Source organism: Coffea eugenioides, unplaced genomic scaffold (genome assembly GCF_003713205.1).
Source record: "Coffea eugenioides isolate CCC68of unplaced genomic scaffold, Ceug_1.0 ScVebR1_3497;HRSCAF=4719, whole genome shotgun sequence".
Classification (NCBI taxonomy): domain Eukaryota; kingdom Viridiplantae; phylum Streptophyta; class Magnoliopsida; order Gentianales; family Rubiaceae; genus Coffea; species Coffea eugenioides.
In genome coordinates this window covers 8227-20643 of record NW_020864080.1, presented here as the reverse complement: position 1 = coordinate 20643, position 12417 = coordinate 8227, and the positions used below count along the sequence as shown (strand labels likewise).

At 35.8% G+C, this 12417-nt stretch overlaps 2 protein-coding genes and 1 long non-coding RNA gene across 4 annotated transcripts; 2 read left to right on the top strand and 1 right to left on the bottom strand.

Moving 5' to 3' along the window:
• Positions 1-728: 728 nt before the first annotated feature.
• On the bottom strand, positions 729-3554 carry LOC113758010 (eIF-2-alpha kinase GCN2-like). The gene is made up of 5 exons (XM_027301043.1): positions 3137-3554; positions 2002-2070; positions 1856-1915; positions 1600-1705; positions 729-896 (listed from the first exon to the last, which is right to left on the bottom strand). Exons 1-5 carry the CDS (start codon positions 3253-3255, stop codon positions 729-731), a joined length of 522 nt encoding a protein of 173 aa, XP_027156844.1. The 5' UTR covers positions 3256-3554.
• A 451-nt stretch (positions 3555-4005) lies between these two features.
• LOC113758012 lies at positions 4006-8375 on the top strand. Of its 2 annotated transcripts, XR_003466552.1 has the most exons (4): positions 4006-4357; positions 5122-5308; positions 8002-8080; positions 8173-8375. It is a non-coding gene; the product is annotated as an uncharacterized LOC113758012 (long non-coding RNA). The 2 variants fall into 2 exon arrangements; XR_003466553.1 differs by lacking the exons at positions 4006-4357; positions 5122-5308 and adding an exon at positions 6975-7885.
• Positions 8376-10019: 1644 nt separating this feature from the next.
• Positions 10020-10445, top strand: LOC113758011. Its single transcript, XM_027301044.1, has one exon. It carries the CDS (start codon positions 10020-10022, stop codon positions 10443-10445), a length of 426 nt encoding a protein of 141 aa, XP_027156845.1.
• Positions 10446-12417: the final 1972 nt, after the last annotated feature.

Sequence of the window (12417 nt, the reverse complement as noted above, 5' to 3'; positions counted from 1 at the left end):
GGGCTAGTGGTTTTTGAAGGAAAGGTGCTATCTGACCATATGCAACAAAGCTAGTGCAAACATGCCGAATTATACATAACATCAGGCTTTAGACTAAATAATGCATATGCCATGTAGCTTTTACCAGTATGAAATTGAGCATGGCATAATTGGATTGCAATACTTAAATGTGGATCCTGACTCCCTTCTCCTCTCCTTTTCAAATAAAAGGGACCGAAGAGGCAAGAGACATAAGGTATGGTAACCTAGATGGTGAGGACCTTGAATGAGCAAAGAGAGAAATAGAAATAATAATTATTCTTTCTACATTTCCTAGCACATGCCATTACCTGCACTAAGAAAACATTCCATGTAGAAAAGCTAATCATCTAGTACTCAGAGGATAGCCCCAAACAAAAAAAAAAATCTTACACAGTTGAATCCTACATCTATTTCACAATGAATAAGAAATATCTGAATCCCTAAAGATCTCCTTCGAAGTTCATAAGATTAAAAGTTATATTTAGGAAGAATACAAATCTTCAACTATTATCTTTCGACTGTTATAAGAAAATTAATGAATTCATTGCAAAACAGGATCATTAAAGGCCTCTTTTCTCTATTGCTAGTCCCTTGAATAACCAACATAATGTCTTCTCCACCATTCAGGAGTCTGATACATAGCAGAGTAATGTTATTGAGCTTGCCACAAGACATGAATGCCTTCCTATGTCTTTGTAAATCTAAATTCAGGAAGTCATGCATTTCTTGTGCTTTATGATAGCTGCAAATTGATCAATGCTAAGGCTTACAGATTCACGTGATTCTGCTTGAGGAACAACTTCAGACAAAAATTCTTGAGCAGCCTCCACCAAATTGTAAATCATTACTCGCCCTTCACGAGCATTAGAATTTGCCTGGGAATATTGTAAATTCACGGAATGAAAAGAACATAAAATGACATTAATAATAACAGAACCAATGTTTAATGATAGCAACGCTTTTATAACAATATAATTGAAATAACAATCACTGGATCAAGTACATAAATTAACAGCATGTCATAGCCAAAGACTTGTTAACAAAAAGTAGAAAGAAAGCAAAACTTTACTGGAGAGCATCACAGCATCAAAAACTGTGGCACCAGCTAAAACATGCTATTCTAGCACAATCTCATAAACCATTTCCAGTGCTTAGAAAAATTATTCAGGAGAAAGAAAGTATAAGCCGTGATGTTTTGGGATGTTACATAAATATCCTAACATATCTGGCTAGAATAAAACTTCAATGGCCCAGAGCATGAGAGAACAATAGGAAGATTTTCCTACTTTTCAAAGATGAGGGGATACAGGGAAACCACTTCTTTGAATATTCCCTCCCCCCCCCTCTCTCTCTCTCTCTCTCAAAAGTTAAGAACAGGAGTAAAAAATCCAACAGAATTTTCCCACATTAAAGATGATGATTCATTACTTGAACAGAAAAAAAGCTGATTTTGATCAACCATACGTATCAGCAAAAAGGATTCACAATACTACATGCAGAATGACTTAAAAAAATTCCTCCAAACAACACCTATCATGAATCGTGAAAGGAATGCTTCTGAACAGGTGTGCATCTTACTTGATCATGAAGCAAGGACAGAAGATTGTCCGCATCTACCACTGATAATCCTTTCTCAGGAATTATACGCAACTTTGGGCATTTGTTGGGGTAGCCAGATAAAAACCTTATAAATGGATGACGAGTCATTAGTGAAGAGAGATTATGTTTTCTGCTTTTCATCTTTTCTTTCAATTGTGTTTTTGTGAATTTCTGTTTGGTAGTAAATATAAAAGAACCAATGCTATATCATAACCTAGTGCATGAGCTGACTAACCTTACAGAAAGAAGAGCAGAAATATCTGATTCATCATATCCTGTATCCTTTGAGTATGGCCTGTCATTTGAATCCACAATCACTTCATGCAAAAGACAGTGAAGATGCCAAACACAAGTAAAATAGATATTCTTCATATACATAACCTGAGCTTAATCTGAATTTGTGGTAGTGATCCGGAAACAACTTCACACTCATCTTGAAATATAGCACACCTTATCAGTCCATGAAACAGTCACTCAAACTGATGTAGAAACTTGAAGCATAAAATTCTTCTAAAAGGTTGTCATGCATCAGTTGTCAGATAGCTGCCAGAGGTCACACCTCCAAGAATTCTAGTGAAAAAGACACATCTCCATGCACATACTTACAACACACCTGATTGGTATGGAGATTAAAAACTTACTGCCACTAAACTGCTTCAGCCATAGGCAACTTATGTCACAAACAATTGAAGTACCATACATTTGTTGCTGTAAATATGTTTCTAAGAACCTGAAAGGTTAGGATTAATGGAACATGGCTGCATGTCAATCGTAGTTGGTTGTGCTTATTTGCGTTTAAAAATCACAATCTTCTTAAAAAAGTACTAGCTATAGCTATGCATAAAGAGTTTCTATTAGGTATAACAACCGCTTTTGCATTCAACTTCCACAATTAAGCACCAAATATGATCATTGTCAAAGGTTAATAGTATGCTATTATTCAGGTTACAACAATTATTCCAGATACTAAAAGTAATTTTGGATTTCGGACAACCAAGATAACTAATCCAAATCACTTATTTACCATGTTCCAGAAGTAAAATTCCTGTTGTGATTCACTAGGGTGTAAACTGTTACTGGTAATTATTCTACCTCGTAAGGGTTTCATCACGCCACTAGCATGAAAGCGAGAAAACTGTGAGCAGCAACGACAATGGCACCAGGCCTTACCTTACCATACTACTTGTGCAAACTATAAGCCGGCAAGTTTGCACAAAGTACGTAGACAGTAATCTTCATCTAGTACTCCAAGAACTCCAAAATTACATGCATACATTACTTTCCTAATATCCTAGACATTCTACCTCTAACAAGAAAAGCAGCAATTAATCCAGCAATTATAAAAACCTGAAATCCTCAATTGAATAACCAACAAGTTTCTCAATTTCTACTGGAAATGAACCCGAATATATCAAATATTACTACTACAAAAGTCGTCGCAAAATAAAAATTTTAAAAACCCAAAAAATTCAAAAAGAATCATACAAGAGGCACATGAAGAAATGAATTGACATACAATGCGGTGATTTCTTCACCAATAAGCTCGGAATTATCAGCAGCAAGAGAATTGTGATCCTTTGATGGAGCCCTTCGGGCGCCTCCGCGCTTCTTCTTTTTCTTCGAACTATGCCCCATTTCTTCTTCTTCAGTTATCAGCCAGTCTATTATTCATCACAAGCGCAGCAGCAAATTCTTTACTGTATTTACCATTTTTCGGTGTTGTGAGTTTGATTGATGATGAATTTGATGAAGACAAGGTCGCCGAGGTGGTATGGCGGTGGACAGCTTCTGGCGGGCGCTACGGTTTCAGGCCTTTTGCCGAGAGTGACGTAGTTGAGCAAAATACTGAGGAAATTAAATGGTTCCGATATATTAAATACTGGGGAAATTATCCAAGGGAAGGCCCTAAGAGCGCATATGCTGAGTTGCGCAAAGGTAATGACACCTCCTGCAGTAACAGTAGAGTAAGTTCGGAGCCTAGCTTCAAGGTCAGAGTGGAAAATGGGCATGCAATTGAACCCAGACTCGTAAAGAATAAAGTTCGAGTCTAATTCGAACAGCTCAATGCTTGAGTAAAGTCTAGTTCGAGTGTCTAATAATAAGACTCAAAGGTTCGTTGAGTCTCTTATCAAAAAAAAAAAAAGGTTCATTGAGTCTTATTAAATTTTTTATTTTTTTTATATTATATTATTATGAAATTACCTTTATGCCCACAAAAGTAGTTGAATTTATGAAATATTACTTTTTGTATGAAATTTTTTTTGAAAAGCAGTAAAGTATTTTCGCTCCAAAAATTGTCATGAAAAATGAAATTCCCAAATCAAGCATAGGTCATTCGATTGGGGTGATTCCAAATTCCAATTCTCTATTCAATTGAATCAATTCTCCATTTCCAATTCTCCAATCTCCATCTCCAATCAGGGCTTCCAAGAACTACAATATTATCCATTCTCCATGTCTGATTGAATCAAAATCCCCAATTCCTCTCCATTCTCAGAACCTACAAGTTATAGAGAGAGAGAGAGAGAGAGAGAGAGAGAGAGGGACAAAGCTAAACTCGATGCGAAAGTTTACTACCGGAGTTAGTTTGAGAGCTTACTATCGGAGCTTGCTATGAAGTAGCGCGAAGAGCTTGCGGCTGGAGTTGGAATTTGTGGTGGTTTGTCATCTGTCGATGAAGAAGCGAAGAACAGAGCCTCAAACTGTGAGAACATTAGCTGAAAAAATGAAGTCTGAGGTATATAAAATCTCGTCAAAATTAACCAAAAATGCTATTGATGAGGGAAAGATTTCTATTGATGTGGCTTGTATTACAGTTTGTGCAATTTAATTGAAAATGGGTATTAGAATTTGGGGGATGTTATTGGCTTTTTTGGGTAAAACATTTGTTTGCTTCAAATATTTGACAAAATTTTGAAAAATTAATGAAAGAATTAGTTACAGATCAATGTGAGATGTAAACGGAATATGCATAAAGTTCTAAAACTTTTCTTGCATAAGCAAAAGAATGTTGTGAGAGATTTGGTATGACATTTAAACCAATGAAATCAATTGCATACACATCCCCATACGTAAATATATTAAAAATGACAAAATGTTATTGATACAGTACCATTTTGGGAGTTTAACAACCAAGCAACTAAAATCTAGACTAGAGCAAACTAGCACCCTAGCACTTTTTAACTCATCAAATTTTAGTTAAGTGTCATCTCTATTTTGTATCATTGAAGGTCATTACCATTTAGTTTGATTCAATAATCTAATTTGTCATAAATCTACGGTGTGTACATAAATAATGTAGAAGTGTATTATACAAAAATGAGACTTCTAAAGAAGTTACAGGGATAAGATGAAAATTATTGAAATTTGAAGAGGTCAAAATGAGCATGTATTATGGAAAGCATGTAAGTCAAATAATGTTGGTCTTAGACTCTTAGTTATTGCTTCTAGAATCTAGATATTAGTTATTAAGAGTTTTTATATTGATGGATAATATTGTAGGAAACTGCAAGGAGGAACAGAGATAGTCAAATAAAGTTGCATAAGGCATTTGGATTGTGGATAGGAACTTGTGTTGCAGGAATCCATATAGCTTGAGGAAGGTGTGAATACCAATCGAAAAGAATGGAAAATACCTCGACTCCTTCGACAAGCATTTCAATATTAGGTACCACAGCTGCAAGAGGAGGTAAGTTAACCTTAAACCACTATTTTTGAAATCTTATGTCTCCATTAGTGCTTACATCAATTGAGAAATGCGTCTTGTATTAGTTTTACTTTTCAACCAAGAGAAGTATTAGTCTAAGTGTTTATGACCAATGGGGCAAATTTCTATTTTTTTTCCTTTTTTATTTCTTCTTCTTCCTTGGTGTAGAGCATTTAAAACAGCAGCAATGAAACTAAAACTGAACTACACTAAATATCTTACTAATATATAGTCAAAATATTGTCTTTCTAATATACAGTTAACAGTTAAAACTAGAAACTAAAACTAGAAACTAAAACTAGTTAAAGCTAGAAACTAAAACTAGAATGACAATGATGCTCCATATAATTAAAACTAGAAACTAAAACCTATATGTCTCCATTCAACAGTTAAGTGAGCATTCATTGAATTTCCTTCATTGCTATCACAGCCATAGGTATCGGAATCAGTCCACTTGATGTATTATCCATCCCACGTGCTTGTTTGCAAGCTACTGATTCTGCCACTCCACTACAACTAGATAACCCAATTTTTGTGAGTACTGAGAATGAGGGAGCTGTGGGAGCTGAGACAGATGCTTTGAGTGACGAGGGAGCATTTGTGGAAGATAGGAGAGCTGAAAATAATTCATAATCAATGAGCTAATTGAAGGAGATGATGAATTTCGCACTCCCAAAAGAACCAAGACATTTGAGGCCTAGGACGACTACAAGGAATTCGACGAAAATGATCATTATTATGTCATTTCCTCACATTGCAACAAGAAATTATCCCGAGGCAAAACTAAACAAACCACGAGTAAGTGGAGGCATCGGAGCTCTTGCCTAACTAGAAAAGCAAAGATTAGAGAGGAGCAACAAAGAAAGTTAAATTTTCAGCCTTCTAATTCTAATTTACAAGCAGTTCCACCCTTGCATTTGGGTAAAGTGGACATGGAAAAAATGCTGGAAGCAGTTGCCCACTAGATTCTGATGCACGAGCATCCCTTCAACATTTTAGAGGAAAAGGGATTCAACCTAATGATGAAACAAGCAATGCCTGAGTGGATTAAGATCTCATGAGTTACAGGAAAGAATAATTGTGTCCAAGTTTATGAGTTGGAGAAAAAGAAGTTGAAGAACCACTTGATGTGTGTTGGCAAAATGAGCCTCACAGCAGATATGTGAAAGTCTAAAAACTAGAAGATCGAGTACATGGTGCTCATTAGCCACTAGATTGATCAAAATTGGAAGCTAGAAAAATGAGTTCTTAGCTTTGTCCACATACCTCCACCAAGAAGAGGAATTCAAATCTCGACTGCAATTTTTAAATGTGTCAAGGACTAGAGGATTGAAAACAAGATTTATGCAGTTTCTATGGATCATACAACTGCCAATGATGTAACTGCAAGGCATTTCAGAGATGACTTCTCAAGGTCAAGAAAGCTAGTTTGTAGAGGCAGATTATTCCAAGTTCGTTGTTATGCTCATATATTGAATTTGATGGTTCAAGACAACCTAAGTGAGATTGTCGATATAACTAAAAATATTAGGAAAAGTGTTGATTTCATCAATCGATCTGATAGAAGGATGTTAGTATTTGGCGAGACAGTTATGTAATTGCAGATATAGTTGAAGGTTTTAATCCATAACTGTAGGACTGGGTGGAACTCGACCTATGAAATGCTAAACTATGCTATCAAGTTCAAGGAGGTCTTTCCACATTTTCAAGACAGAGAATCGAGTTATGATTGTTGTTCATCTACAGAAGATTGGAAAAAAAGTAGAGAAAGTGTGCACTATTCTAGAGTTGTTCTGGACAGCCACACATGTAATCTCTTATAGTGACTATCCCACAAGCAACTTATTCCTCCAAGAGGTTGTCAAGGTGAAAAGACTCTTGGATTCAAGAGTCTTTGATGAAGATGATTTCATCTAGGCAATGATTTAGAAAATGAAGGCCAAATACGACAAATATTGGGATGAATGCAACTTATTGATGGCAATTGGTGCCATTTTGGATCTAAGGCAAAAAATATGCCTTATAGAGTTTTCCGTCCCCAAGGTTTATTCACTTTTTGAGTTAGAAGAATACCTCACCAAGGTCTGGAAAGCACTCTTTGACGTGTATGAGGAATATGTTGCTGCAACTAATAGTTCTAGTACGGGTATAATTGAGTCCCAAGGTGGTGCATCTAATGGCTAGGGTTCAAGGCAGCAAAAGTCTTCAAGTTGGGATGATTTTACTAAATATATTGTGGAAGTATAGACGTCAGCCCTCCACAAATCCAAATTGTTAGATTATCTAGATAAACATTGTCGTCCAATTGGCTCAGATCCCAATTCATGTGACTACTTGGAGTGGTGGAAAGTCAACAGTATCACATACCTGATTTTATCTAAGATGGCCTGCGATATCTTGGCTATTCTGATAACTACAGTAGCATCTGAGACCACGTTTAGTGTCGAAACTAGAGTGATTGATTCATATCGAGCTGCACTAGCTCCAGAAAAGGTCCAAGTGTTGTTGTGCGCTGGAGATTGGTGTATAAATATGTATGGGATCAAAAAGAAGACAAAGGTGAGTTTTAGATGGCTAATTTTTACCATTTGTTGATAAGTTTACTACTTCATTTCTAGATTTCATATTTTTTAAGTTATATATATCATATGTGTATGTTGCTTTGGTGTACGCAGCAAATGAGGACAATGAAGGAAATTGAGCTTCCATAGATTTGATTGCCAATTCAAATGTGATTCAAGAATTAAAGATCAGGTCGTTATTACTGTAATTGTATTTATTTATTAATTTAATTTGGTCTTACTTTGAATGATTACAAATTGATATTATTTTGTCTTTGGCATTAGGACTTGCTCATGGTGCAAATGGATGGTTTGGATTGTTGGAGCATGGAGAACTTTGTTTCTGACTTATTGCGTGCATTTTCCTCTATTTGATTTGTAAATTTGGATTGTGACTACTCATTGAACTTGTTCTAGACTGGTTGTATTTGGTTAGTCAACTAGTAGTTGGACTAGTGAACTTTTAATAGTGATTTGCTCATTGCTGTTGTTCTATACTTGAACTTCGTTAATTGGGCAACCTGGCAGTAGTTTTAGTTTCTTAAGTGTATAATTGTGCCCATCACATCCCATTTCTATTTCTGTTATAGTATATACATTAATTCTACTTGGCTTCATTGTTGCTAGACTGGACGCCAGGGACATTTTTGTAGGTTTGAACAAGAAATTATAGCAAGCCACAGGATCGAGTTCGAGCATTACTTGAGCTCAATAAGACTTGCATTGACTCGAACTCCATGTGAGTCGACCTTGAGTTCTGTGAGCAATGCATTGAACTCAAACTCGAGCTCGAGTATCCTTTCTGCATGTCAAGTCAAGTTTGAGTATGGTGATATTCAAGTTCAACTCAACTCGATTACATCCTTAGTGGAAATTAATTTGGAAAATGGGGGAAAAAGAGAAAATTTATCAATAATTTTTTAAGGGTTAATTACAATCAATTCCCTTAAAGTATACCTCATTTCTCACTTTACCTCTTGACATTTAATTTTTATCACTCAAACCCCAATAGGACAAAATTTACCCTTCTATTATTTTGACTTTTCTTTTTTCTTTTTTCTTTTTTCTTTCCCCTTTTTTCTCTCGTTTACTTCTTTTTCTATTTTTTCTTTCTTCTCTCCTCCATCTTTCTTAACAGAAAACTTCATCTTAGTAGAAAACTTTATCTCGGGATTGTAATTGGGTTTATGGGTGAAACTTTCAAAGGTATCAAAAACTAATTTCGAAAGAATGGGACTATGGAAGAGACTGGGAGATGGGAGGTCAGTGAAGATTTGGCAAGATAGGTGGATACCTGGCACGGAGAATGGAAGAGTTTCAACTACAAAATCAACAGATTTCCAGATTGAATACATAAATGAACTAATAGAGGGTGGAAGGTGGAAGACAGAATCCCTGCACCAATGGTTTAAAGCAGATGATGTGGAACATATAGCTAACATCCCCCTTAGTTTATATGATAGAAAAGAAAGATTATTTTGGAAATATAGCAAATCTGGGGTATACACAGTTAAGACAGGATATGTTGCTGTAAAGGAAGAAAGAGACAGCATGAACCGTAGGCTAGCACCTGACTCAGAAACTAGCTGGGAAGTAAGAAAGCATACGGTATGGAAAAAATTGTGGAGTCTTAACATAAAGATGAAACTAAAACATTTTTTATGGAGATGTTTGCAGAATGGATTGACCACTAGTGAAGCACTTTACAAGAGATTTGGAAAGGGAAGCACTATATGTCAATGTTGTGGGGAGGAAGCTGAAACCATTGAGCACATTTTCTTTTTTTGCCCAAAAGCACAAGTGGTATGGAAGTTGGCCCCTGTGAGGTGGGAAGGGCTAGCTGATTTGCAAGGTAATATGTAGAGATGGTGGGATGCCATGATGCAAGCAGCAAGGGAAACATAAGGGGTAGACAGAATCAGGCTCACAGTTAACATCTGATGGCAACTTTGGAAAGCTAGAAACAAAATGACATTCCAGACCGAGAATGTGGATGCAAAGATGATAGTAGACAAAGATCAACAGGAATGGATCGAGTATGATGCAGCGAATGAGTCAGACACAGAGCAAATGCACCTCTGGAAATGGAAGGACAGATTCAGCAACGGTGGGAGCCACCTAAGGAAGAAATAATGAGGATCAATACGGATGCAGCAATTTCAGCTCAAATGGTTAGAACAAGATTGGGGATTATCGCGAGGAATTGGTGTGGGGAGATAGTGAAAGTTAAGGGAATCACTGAGAGGAGAAGAGGGGAAGCAGCCACTGAGGAAACACTAGCAATCAGAGGTGCGCTGGAAATGGCTCAAGGTGCAGGATGGACAAACATTGAAGTCCAATCTGACTGCAAAAATGTTGTGAGGCTTATCAATACGGACAATGTTCAGGATTGCACACTACAAACAATCCTGGAAGACATTGATATCCTGAAGAAGAGCATTGACAGTTGCAATTTCTCTTTTGTGCCCAGAACTACTAATGGTTGCAGCCATGCAATGGCTCAATTGGCAGTCAAGTCAATTAGAAATATTGAGTGGGAAGGTTCATTCCCAACATAGCTATCTGGTTTAGCTAGAAAAGATATGGGGGTAGTTACCCCTTTTTGTAATTAGCTCTTGTACTATCAAATGTTAATATTTATAAAATGTTATCGTTTGTTAAAAAAAAATCAAAAACTAATTTCGATCTTTTTGTATGATGCCATGTGTTACAAATTCCAATTAATAATCATTAATCATGTCACAAATTCATCTTGCGATATTTTCTTGAAAATAAAATAAGAAATAATTGGAAGGGAAAAAAGTAAAAGAATTGAAAGGTAAAAAATGGTATTGCAAGCTCTTCAGTGGTGTAACTTGTGACTATATTATGAATTATTACTTTGATTACTTTTTCACGTGGGCATTTTTTTTTATGTAACAAAGCAGTTTCTTGTCCTGAATAGCCCGAGTTATGTGGTGGAACAAATACATGTTTTGTTCATGTGAGATAGATAGATAGATATTAGCAATTATAGATAATTGTCAATGAATCTGGTTTTGTATGTCGAGTATACCTAATTATCAACCTTTTGCAATTGAGCAGCATTTATGGACAGGAGTCTTTCAATTTCTTCTTCTTAGGCAATAGCATTCATCCGAGTGATCAAATCAGTTATAGTCAGTAAATGCAGGCTTGTAGATTTAACTCATTGTATTAATAATGAAAGTAATAAATGTACCGTGTTTTGTAAATTTCGTAATGGTTGAACCTATGTGTTTGGTAAATACATTTGCTACTTGCCTTGCGATAGGATTATTTCTGTCTAGCTAGATTGGCACCTCATTCTCCATGTGTTTGTGAAATCATTAGTCTCAATTGAAAATGAAAGCAATGTTGATGTTGAGGTACCAATCTTGAAAGCAAGTGTCTTGGAACAATCAATGTTGATGTTAAGGTGTCAACTGGTGAATAGAATGGTCGTAATAGAGAAATCAAACTCAGGGTGCATTTGATAAAATTGAAGTTTGAAATCTGAAATATGAAGTTTGAATACTTTAAATTATTGAATTGTTAAGTATTAAATCTAATACATTTGAGTGCATATCATATTCAGTGATAAGTGAATAGCTTATCACTTAATTTTGAGAACAAGTTTTGCCTAGAAAATTTAGTACTACTTAATTAATTCAGATGTTCAATTTTTTGTTATCAAACGGTTTGAATATGTTAAGATCTGAATTAAAAAAATTTAAGTACTGAATTGGGTTATCAAACAGAGTCTCAATCTTCAAGATTCTACCCATAATTGGAAATAAGCATTCTCCCACCTAGGGGGAAAAGTCTCACTACTAGAGTAAGAAGGAGTTCTAATAGAGAGAGAAATTCTTTCAATGCTTAATTCATTTCGTACATTTTTTCTTTGGAAAAATTGCATAAATCATTCATCAAATATTACAGATGTTAAAATTTAGCCCCTCAAAATAAAAACAATGATTTTAGTGCCTTACACAGAAAAAGCGATTAATTTTGGTCCTCTGATGTCTTTTCTAGCCAATTCTAATTGGAATTAGCCGTGGACCCACCACGTGCTTTTTAAGAGTAAATTTGGCTAATTAGTTATTGTGTTAACTTCAAATGTAATGGACCTATTTTATCCCTATTTCCAAATCTAGGACTTGACTCCCCCAAAATCACTAGTTGGCTATAATGACCAAAAACTCTTCTAGAGTGAGCTAGTGTCTTTTTGGGCCTCTTATTTTATTTTCTTTTATTTAAGGTTAAAAGTATTTTTTATATATTATTAATTAAGTGAAAAGAAAAAAGAAAAAAAAACTGTTTCATGCAAGATGGCCATTGGATGACCAAGGAAGAGGCATTGAGCTGGGGTGGTTTGTGACCATCCAGATGAGGGTTTAAGGGTTCTATGATATAAAAGGAAAGGGAGGCGGCTGAGTTGGAGGAGTTTCGGGGTAGGTTTTTTACGGCTGGAGAAGAAACGGAGAGAGGGGAAGATCGAAGGAGCTCCGCGAGAGAAAAAAAAAAGACAGA

What these genes read in the sequence shown, in the direction of transcription:
- LOC113758011 (XM_027301044.1), top strand. Translation starts at nt 10,020, where the DNA reads ATGAGGATCAATACGGATGCAGCAATTTCAGCTCAAATGGTTAGAACA.
- LOC113758010 (XM_027301043.1), bottom strand. Translation starts at nt 3,255, where the DNA reads ATGGGGCATAGTTCGAAGAAAAAGAAGAAGCGCGGAGGCGCCCGAAGG. An exon ending in CAAATTCAGATTAAGCTCAG is followed by an intron (nt 1,916 to 2,001) that starts GTTATGTATATG and finishes TTCAAATGACAG; the next exon opens with GCCATACTCAAAGGATACAG. An exon ending in TGTCCTTGCTTCATGATCAA is followed by an intron (nt 897 to 1,599) that starts GTAAGATGCACA and finishes CAATATTCCCAG; the next exon opens with GCAAATTCTAATGCTCGTGA.